Below are 14,419 nucleotides of genomic sequence, written 5' to 3'. Positions count from 1 at the left end.
TATAAAGTTACTAATATAAAGTCAGGTGAGAACACACCTTTGTATCTTTTTCTAACTTTATACTGGCAAGGCATGTTTGTTTTTTTTGTAACATATTCACCAAAGAGTTTTTGATTCAAAATTATCGGTTTTACTCTTTTAGGTAGAACTTGATGGGTTTTTTCAGATTATATTTACTTTTATGTCATTTTTCACATCTTTAAATAGATGGGTCAACTTATTAAATAAAGTTGTAGTCATCTTAATTTTTTAAAACATGCTTTTGTGAAGTTTATACTGCATGTACCATCACTTCCCCTCCCCCTAGGAAGAAGGAAACAAGCATTTATTAATAGTATTTATTTTTCCCTCAGTTACATGTAATTTTTCTCCCTCCCTCCTCTCCCCTCTTCTGAAAACAGTAGGCAGTTTGATAGTTTATACATGTGCTATCATGTAAAAATATTTCCGTATTAGTCACACTTGTAAAAGAAGCGATTAAAAAAACATGATAAAGAATAAAGTGAAAAAAAATACACTTTGATCTTGATTCAGAGTCCATCAGTTTTTTATCTGGATATGGATAACATTTTCCTTTGTCAGTCCTTTGTACTTGTCTCGGATCATTGTGTTGCTGAGAAGAGTGGAGTCGTTCATAGTTGAACATCACACAATGTTGCCAATAACTGTGTGTGATGTTTTCCTGATTCTGCTCATTTCACTTTTGCATCAGTTCGTACAAGTCTTTTCAGGATTTTCTGAAATCTACCTGTTCATTTTTTATTGCACAACAGCATTCCATTATATTCATATAACACAGCTTGCTCAGCCATTCTTCATTTGATGGGCATCCCCTCAATTTCAATATTTTGCCATCATGAAAAGGGCTGCTATATTTTTGCGCATGTAGGCCCTTTTCCCTTTTCCATGATGTCTGGGATATAGACCTGGTAGTGGTAATGCTAGATCAAAGGGTATGCACAGATTGGTTGCCCTTTGGGCAGGAAACAAACATTTAACTAAGTATCCACTATGTCAGGCACTGTGCTAAGTGCTTTACAAATCTCTCATTTAATCTTCCCCACTAGGTAGGTGCTAGTATTATCCCCATTTTACAGTTAAGGAAACAGGCACACAGAAGTTAAGTGACTTGCCATGGTCACACAGCTAATGAGTCTGAGGCCAGGTTTGAACTTCGGTCTTCCTGAATCTAGGCCCAAATCTCTATCCACTAGACCACCTAGCTGCCTCTAACCATAATACACTTTCCACCTTTCTCTGGGAACCATTATCAAACCAGTGCTGTCGTTTCCACAAAAGGCATGACAATCCCCTGCCATATTAACACTTCTCATCATTCTTATAGCTCCCTAGACCAAACTTCCTTCCATGCCCTATATCTACCTTTTCTACAAATCTCTCCCCCCTTCAGAATGTAAGCTGGAGGATGGGGACTGTCTCACTTCTGCCAAGTTTGAATTTGAATTCCTGGCACATTGTTGTGTTTCAGTAGTTTCATTTGCATCTGACTCTGTGACCCTATTTAGAGTTTTCCTGGCAGAGAACCTGGAATGGTTTGTCATTTCCTTCTCCAGCTCACTTTACAGATGAGGAAACTGAGGCAAATAATGTTAAGTGAATTGCCCAGTGTCACACAGCTAGTGTCTGAGAAAGATGAGTTTTCCTGATCCAGTTCCAGCACGCTATCTACTGAACTATCTGCCATTGGTAGATACTAAGTAGACGCATTTTTGTACATTGTAATCCCTTTGCCTAGGTAAATGGTTTCCAAATTCCTACTGAAGAAACATTCCTACAGAGAACCTTGCTATGAGATTCTCCAATCACAGCTAAGATGCTCTTCAGTCATCACCAGGCCCAAAACTCAAAACACTGGCCAGATTCCTAAACAATATTTTTATGTCACTCAACTGCTAAATGACTAAAGGCTAGTATTTATCCAGTCACCTCAAACTGCTCTGATTCACATTCAATATCCTAATCTTACCTAACATCTAATCTAATTCTAACATCAGCAAGTATGTCTGCCAAAAAGGAAGACCAGTGTATGCAGGTAGCAGAATGTTTAAATGCTTCATTCTCAGAATGACTAATAAATGTTTAGTGGGAAGCACATGCTTAGAGAATGTGTGTTAACAATTCAGGGGCAAATTTAAATGCTCTGCTCCAATTCATTTATAGACCATAAATCTGCTCAAATATAAATTCCTTATAGGCAGGGCCTGTTTGATTTTGGTCTTTGTCCCCAGTGCCTACCACAGTGTTTGAAACACAGATGGCATTTCTAAGCATCAGAGGTTACCCAAGTCTTCCTGAATCCAAGTCTGGTACTTGATCTAGTATATCACACTGCCTTTATGGGGGCCTCGTATAACCTCATCACAGCTTTCATCCTCCATCATCCCTGAAGGAAGCATGGGGTCCAATAAGGCCAGCATTTGGACTACTTCCTTTGCCCCACAAGGCGGCAGCACAGGCCCCCATCACTGGCAGGAGGAAAGGATGGGCACTGAGCTTCATAAATGGCACCAGAAACAGAAAGGTGCAGAGGAAGAAAGAACACTGGATTTGGAGTCCCAAACACTGGGTTCCAAACCAATCTCTACTCTCTGCTACCTGTACCATCTTAGGCAATGCACTTAACTTCTCAGATTCCTCACTTATAAAGTGGGGGTGGGAAGAGGAGTTGGACTAAACTACTAAATTCCCTTTTATTTCTGAAACTATGAATTTGGGAGATTAGGGATATTGTGGAGGCCAACAGAAACTGTCGGTCTCCTTAGTATCAGAGAGAAAGGCTGGCCTGGTCTCAAACCTGGAGTCTATTTGGGAAGTGGAGAGATGGGAGGGAAGGAGACTTTCCTGGGGAACTCTGCCTTGAAAGGAGATAAATACTGCCCTGCACACTCCTTGCTCAGGCCGATTCCAGTATTAGTTTGGAGTTTAAGTGTTAGGATGTTTTTGCAAGGTATAGAAGCACACTCATGCCTCTCTTCCCTCTTTGGAAAATATGAATATTACAGTGTCCTCCCTCAGTCCCAAACCTTATCTCTTACCAAATTCTTCTGTTTCATCCTCTCAAAGGCCTAGCTAGTGTCTAAAGGGAAATTTAAAATTCGTGGAAGAAACTCTAAAGACTCCTAGAAAGTAGATCAGGAAAGCCCTTTTTAAAAGGATCTTAATCTCTGAAAAATTAAACTGTCTTTGACAGGCTTGTGCCCTAAGTGCAGAGTACCTGAGTTTTTACTCCACAAAAAGCAACAGGATCTGGAGTAATGATGATGATGATGATGATGATGACATAGTCCCCACTAGGTTAAGTAAACCTAGTGCTGTGTACACTTGGCCACAAAGAAACTGCTCCCTTTATGGACAATGGGAGAGTTGGAAAAAATGATAAATAGAGGCAGCTCAGCTGTTTATTAAATTCAGGAAATGGCTCTGATATCAGGTAATAGAAAAGTTACTATATACCTTTTTAAAGGCTAGTTATGAGGGTGGGGGGAGGCAGTGGGGAGAAGAGTGCAGGTGAGGTGGAGAGCCTAGCACCTGACACCCTGCCCCATCCTCAAGCTGGGGAAGTCCCAGCCTAAAGGCTTGCAAGTTTGTATGTATCTATGTTCTGGGGCTATCCCACAGTCTCACATTCAATGTGCTGCCCCCGTGGGGGGCACCAGGAATCCTTGCCCAGTGGCAGAAGCATCAGACAAGTGGTTACAGCTGGATTCTAGTACCGACCCAATACGGTAGCAAGAAGGGCCATCCGCATGTACATGCCATTCTCAGCCTGCCGGAAGTAGGCAGCCCGGGGATCGGAGTCTACCTCCACACTGCAGGGGGAAAGGACAGATCACTGCAGTGCTTCCAGAAAACATGTCCCCAGTTATTCCATTATCTTCTTTCCCCCACTAGTCAGCCTATAGAGAAGAGGTGCCTAAACCCAGAGAAGCTCCAGTGAGTCTAAAACTCAGGTCCTGGCAGCTGGATTTCAATGTATTCCCCATCTGCCCTGCCCTAACCACAAGCCCTTCTCACCTAATCTCATTGACTCGAGGCATTGGGTGCATCACAACCATCTTCTTCTTGGCCCGGGTCATGATGTGGGGTGTGAGGATAAACTGGCCAAAGCACTGAAGGGAAGGAAGAGTTTGGTTCAAGGTCTCCTTGACACCCCAGAAGTCACAGTCGTGTGGCCAACACCCCGGACAAAGCAAATGTGGCCACTGGGATGGGGCTGTCCTCACCCTCCCACCCCTCCCCAGCTAAGCCATGGTCCTGAGCACTCACAGCATCATATTCCTGGCTGGAGCCAAACCGTTCCTTCTGTATCCGAGTCATATAAAGGACGTCTGTGTCAGGCAGTGCCTCCTCGATGCTCTCAAATTCTTCCTAGGTAAAGAAAAAAGGGGGAAGAAAGCAGGCTGAAGCCCAGGACACTCAGCACCCCATTGCTGCATCCAATCTGCTGCTCCCTGGCCCACTGAAGCCAATTTGCCCAGGATGAGCTGCCACCCTGCCAAGATGGCAGAGAAACAAGGCGACCAGACTAAAAACAGGAGGCTCACCTGCTTAGTCCCTCTGGAAGCTACAAAAGACAAAACATCAGGTGGCATTCGCAAGTTGGGGGGTGCCACATAGCGAAGGCTGACTCGATACTGGGTGAGCAGGCAGGCAAGGGAGTGTACTGTGCGTCCATGCTTGAGATCTCCCACCATCGTGATCTAGGGGAGAGAGCCAGGCCTCTTCACTCAGAGCTAACTCCAGTCACAGGAGCCCTCAGCCCTCACCTTTTCTTTGCCTTAAGCAATCAGAAAATAGAGGAGCTGCAGGCTATCTCAAGTCCTTATCTCCTTCAGAATCAGCCTGCCCCATGACTGCCTTCAAAGTCACTCTCAGCACAGCCAAAGTTAGAAACATGAGGTCCTTTGGCAGGCTGGAGTCTGCTGAAGACCTCAGTCCACCATGGCGAGGGGGGTCCCCTCTTACCGTCATGCCATTGACAGTTCCTAGCTCCTCTCGAATGGTAAAGACATCCAGCAAGGCCTGTGTTGGGTGCTCTCCTACTCCATCCCCAGCATTGATCACTGGCCTGCGGCAGTGCTTTGCCGCCAGCTATATAAGAGATATTGTGGAAGAAGTATATGAATAATTCTCAAGAAAACAACTGCAAAATGTCAATAACAATCTAAAAAAGTGCCTACTTTTAATAGTAAGTAAGAGCAATGCAAATGAAAATAAATCTATTACTTTTGCTGCTAGTGGAATATTTGGAATTCATTCCAAGAAAAGTTACAAAATTGTTCATAAGCAGCAATCCTACTACGTAATCCAACCAGCATTTATTAAGTGCCTTCTGCATGCTAGGCAATGTGCTTAGAGCTAGTGATACAAAAACAAATCATTCCCTGCCATCAAGACAAGTTCCATTTTACTCAGGGGAGAGGAGACAACACATATACAGGATGATGTAAACATGTACTAAATATAGTCTTTTGTTGTGGTTATTGAGAAGAGCACACTAACAATTGAGGAGACTGAGAAAGGCAGATAGCACAGGAGCTGACCGTTTAAAAGGAGCTAGGGATTTCAAGAGGCCCCAAGTGAGGAAGGAGAACATGCCAGGCACGGGGACAGCCTCTGAAAATGGATGGAGACCATGGCTCATACAGCCAGAAATGGAAGGTCGCCAGAGGCCTGTCTAGCCCAGCACCTCCATTCTGGAGAGGAAGTAACTTTCCTGAGACCCAGAAAAGCTGACCTGCCCAAGATCACACAGGTAGAAGACATCAGAAGCATATTTGAACCCAGATGCTGACACCAGAGCCAGGGCTCCATCCCCAGCCGTGTACCCAGAACAACGATGGGAACAGTTTAGTTAAAACTGGATGAATTTGTACAATATGTGTAGGGTTAGAGGGCCAGAACCTCTCAGGTCACCCAACTCTGGGAAAAGTCTAAGAACTGTGCCTTATGAACACAGTGTGGATTCATAAGGAATACAGAATCTCGCGTACACGCTCTACATTTTAGCCAAACCGGCTCCCTTGTTCTTTCCCAATAATGATGATAACATTCAGTTCCCTGCCTTCCCTGGGCCTCTGGGAACCCTCGCCCCATCTCCCTTCAGTCCAAGCACCAACCCTCCCCACACAGACTTCCCTGACACCCCCCCCTCAGCTGTGACTCTGTGCCTTAACGAATGATGAATAGAGAGGTAAAAAAAAAATACAGGGTTACTTTTAAGAACCGACAAAGAGTGAATTAAGTAGAACCAAAAGAACACTATCATGCCTAACTACCACCAAGGCTGCAGTAGACAGCAGCTCTTTTAAAGTCATCTGTAAACAGAGACAACTTTAAAAGACAACAAAACACAAAAAACACTGGAGAATATTGGTACTAACAGAAAGCACCTTTTTAAAAAAGTAGAAGTCCTCTAACATAAAAGACTGCATGTACTAGTGGTCTCCAAGGGAGCCCATTCCACTCCTGAGCAGTTCTTAGGGGGTGGCTAGGTGGCACAGTGGACAGAGCACGGGGCCTGGAATCAGGAAGATCTGAGTTCAAATCTGACCTTAGACACTTACTGTGTGACCCTGGGCAAGTCACTTAACCCCATTTGCCCCAGTTTCCTCATCTGTAAAATGAGCTAGAGAAGGAAATGGCAAACCACTCTAGTATCTCTGCCAAGAAAACCCCAAATGGGGTCACAAAGAGTCATAAACAACTAAACAACAATTGTTGGAAGCCTTTTCCTGACAGTCTAAATTGACTTCTTTGCAGTTTCCACTTATTACTCCTGGTTCTGTACTCTAGGCCAAACAAAAAACACATCTAATGCCTCATCCATAAAGCAACCCTTTAAATACTTCACAACACCTGTCACGTCCTCCTTGAGTCTTCTCTTCCCCAGGTTAAACTTGTCCACATCTTTCAACTGATTGATTCTCGAATGGACCCTAGGTTTAGGTTTCCTGGCTGCTCCTCTCTGGGCACTTTGTAATTTAGCATTGTCCTTCTTACACACAGTGCCAAGATCTGAACCCAGCACTACAGAGGAGGCCTGACCCAGGCCTACATCACCTCCCTATTTCTGGAAGCCATGCCTCTTAACTTGGCAGGATAAGATCAAATTCACTTTGCTGGCCACTGGGTCAGGCTGCTGAGTCATCTGGAGCTAGTTTAGAACAGCTGCTTAATGCTAATCATCCTTCCCTCCTCTTCTGTTTATGAAGTGGATGTTTTTGGATACCAAATATAAGACTCTGCACTCAGTCTTTATCTTATTCTAGTCAGCACAAGGCTCTAGCCTGTTAAGGTCTTTTGGGCTTCTATGACCATCCTGCTGTGTCAGCCATCCCTCAGATTCAAGAAGCACACCAATCTCTGCCTTTATCCACATTGTTGATAAACATTAAATATCACTGGGCCAAGCACAGAAGAAATGCCCAGAAGATGGAAGCAAGGCCAAGTAACAGAAAACAAATGTAAAAGCACGAGACATGAGGAAAGCTCTAGTTCAGAATGAGCTGAGGCTGAGTGACAGGGGATGCTAAGCACAACCAAATGGGATTTTGGCTACACATGCTGGGAAAAACAGAGGATCTAAGATGGGGGGAGGGGGAGAACCTGCAGCCTCCAGGTCACATGTGGCCCTTTAGGTCCTCAAGTGTGGTCCTTTGACTGAATCCATACTTCACAGTACAGATCTCTTTAATAAAAGGGGAAGCAAGACCTTAGCTTGGGGTGGATGGGATGACGGCAACTGACAACAGGGAGAAGGCAAGCCTGCCTGATTCATATGTTGTTTCTGTTTTCTCTGCAAAAGAATGGCCTTCACACTGGAAATGACAGACACATCAATGACTAATGGGGAGCTGCCGCTCAACATAAATAAGAGAAGAGTGAGACAGTGCCAGGCTGCCCTGGGTGTATTCAAGGTACCCAGTCCCAACAAACTCCCTCCCTCCTCTGGTTCTGACCTGAAAGAACTGGGAGGTGTGATGTCTAAACCTTTGTCAGTGCTATTTAAAAATAATGGAGAATAAGAGCGGTGCCACAAGATTGGAGAAGGGCAAATAATGCTCTGATTCCAAAGGGGGAAGAGAACTAAGCCCAAGTTATCAGCCAGTGGGCTGGACAACTGTGATTCCTGGGGAAACTCTAGAAAAGATCATTAAAGAGATGGCTGGTGGACATTCAGAAAGGGAAACAGGGACTACAAAGACCTAGCAGAGTTTCAAGAACAAGTCACACAGAGCCAAAGTCATTAACCCTTCATCCCCCAAAACAAGATTCCTTAGATTCTTACAAAGGAGGCAGGGAGATATGGATCAGATAACACAGACAGGATGGATTCAGAACTGGCTGCAGGCTGGACTTAAAGACAGTGGTTAATGGTTCCATGTCACTGTGGCAGAGGTCTCCAGTGGAGTGCCCCCGGGATCAGTGTTTAGCCCTGTGCAGTAGGACATTTTAATCAATGATCTGGAGAAAAGCACAGATGGAATAAAATGGTACATGTGCTAACTGTAGAAGACACGAAGCAGAGAGGGATACCTAACACCCAGGGATAAGAACAACAGAAATGATAAAAAAAAAAAGAGCTAGCACTTATACAGTTTATACCTCTGTGCCAGGCACTGAGCTCAGCACTTTGTAAATATGATCTCACTTGATTCTTACAACGCGAGGAGGTGGGTGCTACTACATTATCCCCATTTTGCAGATGAGGAAACAGACTCGGAGATGTTAAGTGACTTGCAGAAAGTCACACAGCTAGTAAGTGTCTGAGGCTGAATTTGAGCTCAGGTCTTCCTGACTATAGGCACAACACTATATCCACTGGACTATCTAGCTGCCAGGATGACAGGGTCAGGATCCAAAAATCCTGACAGGCTAGAATCTAATAAAACAAAATGTAACAGGGTAAATGCAAAGTCTTATACTTTGGGATAAATCAAATAAACTTCATGAGCGTAAGCAGGGGAGGAACCATCAGTTTAATGAGGTGGCCAGCACAAAGGGGCTACTTCTCTTGGGTTACACAGGGTCAGGAACGAGGGTGACAAGGGTGTTGTCCTCTGCCCTCATTAAACCTTCTAGTGTCCCCAGTTCTGGGGATCATGTTTTAGGAAGGACAATGATAAAGTGGAGCATGTTCAGGAAAGTGACCAAAACGAGGAAGGGCCTTGAATCCTGGCCATATGTGATCAGCAGAAGGAGCTGGGGACAGTTAGCCTGGCGTAGACCAGACTCACGGAGGACATGATTGTTGTTTTAAGGTATCTTAGGGCCACTATGTGAAGGAGATTAGACTTGATCTATCTGGTCTCAGAAGACATAATCAGAAGCAACATGTAGAGAATACAAAAAGGCCCATTTGGGCTCAATTTTTGGAAAAAACCCCTGACAATTAGAGCTGTCCAAGGTCAAATGGCCTGTCCTCAGAGGTGATGGGTTCCCTCTCCTCAGAGGCCTTTAGTGGGAGGCTAAATGACCACCTATGGGATGATGTAACTGGGATTCCTTTCACGTACAGGTTATACTAGAGGGCCCCAGAAGCACCTTCCAAATCTCAGATTTCTGGGATTATCTCCCATGGTCTGTACATTGTGGTTTACTCAATTCAAGAGTATGCCAGATGTGCTTGTGTTTGTTAAAATAAAATTTCTCAATGCAAATTCTTAAAAATACAAAACTGGGGCCCATCATATTGCCAATAAAACTGCCCATCCTCTCTTTTCCATGATTATCTCACCATCCATGTCTGGGTCCCCACTGTCCTCCTAGCTCAGTCCAAAACACTGCATTCTCTTTTTGCTTCCCCGGCAGCCCCCAAGCTCTTCTTACCTCCACAGCTCCAGGCTGGGGGTGGCGGAGCACGACGACGTCAGCATAGCAGCTCATGGTCTGCACAGAGTCTGCTAGGGATTCTCCCTTTTGGACAGACGACGTGGCTTCAGAGAAACTGAGCACAGAGCCACCAAGACGGGCCATGGCTGCTGCGAAGGAACTGCTGGTACGAGTGCTCACTTCATAAAACATGGAGGCCATCACCTTGCCCTAATGGGAAAGGACAAGTGAAAAGCAGATTCACCCCAGAGAAAACAAAGGCAAGAACCTTCCCCCTGGTGCCTTCTTAGCCACAAGGAAAAGAAGTGACCATCTACACATATCTAATTTGAGAGATACTGAAAAAGCCCACCTACTCAGAGGTATTTGCCCCACTGACCTGCTACAAAATAGAATATCCTACCAGTAGTTTTTGGTTCAAACTTTCTCTCTAGAAATTCACTGTTAAAAAGTATATGCTCCCTGGCAGGGGGTAGAAGATCTGGCTGGCCTTTCCTAGTAATACAACAAAGCTAACTGAGGTTCTGGAAAACAAAGCCAAAAAGGGGACGGATATGTTTTGAGTGTTGGGGACAGGAGGGGTTAAGGTCTATTCCATAGGATGCTACACAAGGAAGGTGAACCTATCATAAGCTGTGATACCCTGTAAGTGTATGGTAGAAAAGAGACAGACATGGAAACAGACCATCTTTCTTCTTACTGCCGATGGAAGGCTCTCCGTAAGAGCCCAACTCAAGCCTTTCTTCCCTGCAATTCCCTTTGGTTCTGACCTTGAGAATGTCTATGCTTCGCTCCTTCTGCACCATCATGCGCAGGTTGTGTGCCACGTTGAACAGGTGGGACATCTGAAGAGGGTCACAGTTAGTCAGGACAACACTTTCTCAGATTTCCTCCACTAAATCCCAGCAGACCCCAGAACTCTCCTGATGATGCCTCCCCCCCAGCCAGTTACCTGATCTTTGGTAAACTGACGAACAGACAGTATATGCTGCCCAACTAGAGAATGCAGCAAAGGTGAGGTCTGAGGATGTAACAGGCTAGGAGTCCCCAAGTTCTGAGGCGATGCCTGCCTAGGCACTGGTGGAGGGTAGCAGCAGCTATCAGGAGTTCCTGCTAGGTCTGCAGCAGGGGACAAAACAAGTAACTGGTCAGGGCATGGCCTACTTCAACCTGGGGGTCAAAGTATTCAACTCTAGTTTTCCTCCACCTCCTCCACTTAACAGCCTTGTCATTTCCCATTAGTTTCCCACCTGGCTCCACTGCCTTCCGGGAGGGCTTTTCCTTGGGCTCCTCAGCTACAAAGGGAGGAGAGCAGAAATAAGTCTTGGCTGGAGTCAAGTGCAGAGACTCATCTCCCAGGTTCCTTACTTATCAACTGTGCACATTAAACCAGCTCACACCAAGGCAGCCACAGCAGGTTAGTGAAGGGAAGAGAAATAGTAGCTCTGGTCTACAGGCAGACGTACACACAGACACACATGGCCTGACCCAGCAAACTGGACACAGGTAGCAGTTTTTCTCCTCATACCCTCCCCCACCCCCAGTCCTCAGCCCCATGACGGCATGGCTTTTATGCAAGATGGAAAGGCCAGGCTCACAGCAACTTAAGAGACACTCCATGGGGAAACAGCCCCAGATTTACCCCACATTCTGTTGCCTTGTGGGGTCCTGGCTCTTAGGCTGATGAACGCAGCTGCCCATAACAAGAGAGGAGGAATAAGGGGAAGCTGGGGAGGGAATGCTTACACCTGGTCTTACTTATCAAAAATCAAAGGATGAAAAAAATGAATCAAACTTGGTTGGAAAGGTGGGGATGGGACTGGGAGAGAGGACTAGGGAAGGGCAAGAGTTAGAGCAGGGAGACTCATTAATCTAGGGTGTTTAGCCAGAAGACAACTTGGAAGAAATGCTGAGCCCCAAAAGACCCTACTCCTCTATTCCTGGGTCCTTAGAGAAAGGAGGAGAAAAGACCATCCCTACAGTCAATATTGGCAGAATTCCTCTCACCTGGAAGGCCAGGGTCAGAAGCTCGGTGGATACGAGGAGGGAGATGGAAACGCCCATCGGGAAGGCCTGGGATGCCACGTCGGGGCCTTTCAGGAGTCTGTGAAGGTAACATGGGTCCATCCTTTTAAAACATCAACCAAAAGTCCCTTTCCTTCCCCTCCCTGAAGAAAATCAAACTCACTGTTCTCACAGACTCACATATCCTTTATCCCTCCTCCCCATCACTAATGAAATGATCCTTAATATCATCTGTGAACTGGTTCCTCAGAATGTTCATACTTATGACATGAGTATCTTTAATTTGCCTTCTAGTATAAGTTAGCAATAACCCTATGATTGTCATAAATGTTCCAAATGGCACCACTACTTTCCTTGTTAATTCTCCCATTAATTCTGTGTTTCCTGCAATGGCAAAGTAGAAAATGGGCAGAGCGGTGGTCCAGAGTAGAGTGATTATAACAGTGAAGGGATTTGAGACTATGTCATGCCAAAATCAGCTCTCTGGGTGCCAAACAGAATGAATATTCGAGGAAACATGGCAGCTCTCTTCAGGTAAGAGAGGCTGCCATGTACAAGACGAATCAGACATGTGGCCCCAGTAGAAGTAGATTTTTTGGGGGGGAGGGAGGGGGGGGGCCCAGTTTCCCTATCCCTGGAGGTCTTCTAGCAGATGCTGGAGTATTCATAACCTGTGTAGGAAACACTTGCACAGGTACAGGTTAGATCAGATGACCCTAAGTTCTCTTCCAACTGAAACAAGTGAAACTTGTCTTTTGGGGAGAGGCTATGTCCAGTTATGACAAGTGAAAATGTTTGAGAAGCCCCGCATGGCCTCTCTTGAATCAGCTGGCTGTGACCACCTGCACCCCGCGGCTCCATACCTTGGTGCTCTCACTGGGTGGGGCTGAGGGCAGGAGCTGAGGCACTGGACCTTGAGGCCACTTCCTCACATCTTGCCCATAGCCAGGAGGTACCAGTACCTGTACACAAGAGACCAGGAAAAAAGAGGTGAGCATGGGGTCAGGGAAGGAAGACCCTGGAAACAGAGTGAGCTGGAAGACAATGGGAGAACAAGCATGGGTTGGCACCAAAGCCTTTCTAATGCCCACGTGCACACAGTAAAGCCAATGGTTGGCATTTGATTGTCTGGAGATCACTGGCACACAGCAAAATCAATAGACGGTCTCCAGCACAGTTAGGAGACAGCTGCTGTGGGGCAGCTAAGCCAGGCTTGGATATGAAGGGTACAGACAGCTTCTTTTCATTGGAGAGAGAGGGAGGAACCCAGTTTGGGGGGCAGATGGAAACAGACCCACCTTGTAGAATTGTTTCTGCAAATGGCTAAAGGGCTATCACATAAGAGATGTTACTTATCCTGGTTGGCCCCCAAGGCCATCAGTGAATGTGTGGCAGTTAAAGGAAGCAGATTTTATCGAAAAATAGGGAAAATATTTCCTAACAAATTCAAATGGGATGGGCTGCATGGGGCCTGGGGGTAGAGCAGGGAAAAAAGTAAGTTTCCCATTCTTGAAAGTGCTCAGAGGCAGAATGACAGACTGCTCGGATGTTGGATTGGATTTAATGACCTCGAAGGTCCCTTCAAGCTCTAAGACTCTATGAAACATGACCTGAATGACTATGGAAGGTATGGAAGGTGAAACAGCTGAATTATCTGAACTAGGCAGGGTTAGAAAACAGAAGGGCTTGACCAAAAACAGAGAGGGAGGGGCAGGAATCATGGGCTCAGATACCTGACCATCAATGTAAGCAACTTCCCCTCGAAGGACAACTCGTCGGATGGTACCCTTCACTCGCTGCCCCTCAAAAGGTGTCCATTGTGCCTTGGAGAAGGGCATGTGGCTGGGGATGGTCCATTCATGCTCCAGATCCACCTGTCCCGGACACAAGTGGGGGTGGGGAGCAAGGGTCATAACTGGACATAGTCTCTCCCCAAAAGACAAGCAAACTCTGGGTTCAAATCTACCCTCCCTTTGTGCCCCGCCCCCCCTCCACACCATTCTTGGCATGATGTCCTCCTTTCACACAGGCCTCCATCTAGGGGGTGTGGTTTCCTCTGTGACCCTTCTCACCCCAAGCCCCCACCTCAACGTAGGTGTCCTCCTGCTGGGGTAAGTGAAAGATTCGCCGGGGGTTGTGATGCAGCTTCTGCAGCAGGTCATCAAGGCTGAGCCGTCCTTCACTCACAGCCGTCAGCAGCAGCGGGAGCATTGTCTCCAGGCCGGGGAAGCCAGGCGGAGGCTTGGACCCTGTTTTTTCTTCCAGGGTGTGGGGAGCTGGGAAAAAAAAAAAGGGCCTGTTATTGGAAGGACCAAGATGTTTTTCCTACCTGAGGACTCAGCTACTCTTCAAGAAAGAAATGGAAAAGGTAGATTTGAGGAAGATGCTGGTCTGTTTCTCTATGTGAGATGAGGAAAAAGCAGAGAGGAACCCTGCCTCTCTCCCCTACTGCCATGCCCTCAACCAAGAGATTACACCCCCCACCCCCGTCTCCCCCCCCCTATGCCTTTTACAACAGTGAATGCTCACTCCATTGCCT

The 14,419-nt window shown here is 46.1% G+C and overlaps 1 protein-coding gene across 2 annotated transcripts in view; it reads right to left on the bottom strand.

Annotated features, from left to right (window-relative positions):
- Positions 1-324: 324 nt before the first annotated feature.
- Positions 325-14,419, bottom strand: part of CAD (carbamoyl-phosphate synthetase 2, aspartate transcarbamylase, and dihydroorotase) — a 32,504-nt gene continuing 18,409 nt past the window's right edge. The window contains exons 32-44 of one of the 2 annotated variants that reach the window (XM_069072062.1): positions 13,966-14,156; positions 13,614-13,754; positions 12,744-12,842; positions 11,863-11,959; positions 11,106-11,150; positions 10,808-10,974; positions 10,626-10,700; positions 9,853-10,065; positions 4,987-5,112; positions 4,566-4,721; positions 4,288-4,389; positions 4,036-4,130; positions 325-3,830 (exon numbers count right to left, since the gene is read on the bottom strand). In XM_069072062.1, coding sequence (XP_068928163.1) covers positions 3,728-3,830; positions 4,036-4,130; positions 4,288-4,389; positions 4,566-4,721; positions 4,987-5,112; positions 9,853-10,065; positions 10,626-10,700; positions 10,808-10,974; positions 11,106-11,150; positions 11,863-11,959; positions 12,744-12,842; positions 13,614-13,754; positions 13,966-14,156 — 1,610 coding nt within the window. In that variant the 3' untranslated portion in view covers positions 325-3,727. Of the gene's footprint in view, positions 3,831-4,035; positions 4,131-4,287; positions 4,390-4,565; positions 4,722-4,986; positions 5,113-9,852; positions 10,066-10,625; positions 10,701-10,807; positions 10,975-11,105; positions 11,151-11,862; positions 11,960-12,011; positions 12,265-12,743; positions 12,843-13,613; positions 13,755-13,965; positions 14,157-14,419 lie in introns of those variants that run through there. The other variant, XM_069072063.1, reaches the window with a different exon arrangement.

The sequence above is a fragment of the Petaurus breviceps genome, unplaced genomic scaffold (genome assembly GCF_028583685.1).
Source record: "Petaurus breviceps papuanus isolate PSGF00001 unplaced genomic scaffold, PetGlider_PUasm1.0 90845, whole genome shotgun sequence".
NCBI lineage: Eukaryota > Metazoa > Chordata > Mammalia > Diprotodontia > Petauridae > Petaurus > Petaurus breviceps.
The sequence above is the reverse complement of the archived record's forward strand: the minus strand, read 5'-3'. Positions and strand labels throughout refer to the sequence as shown.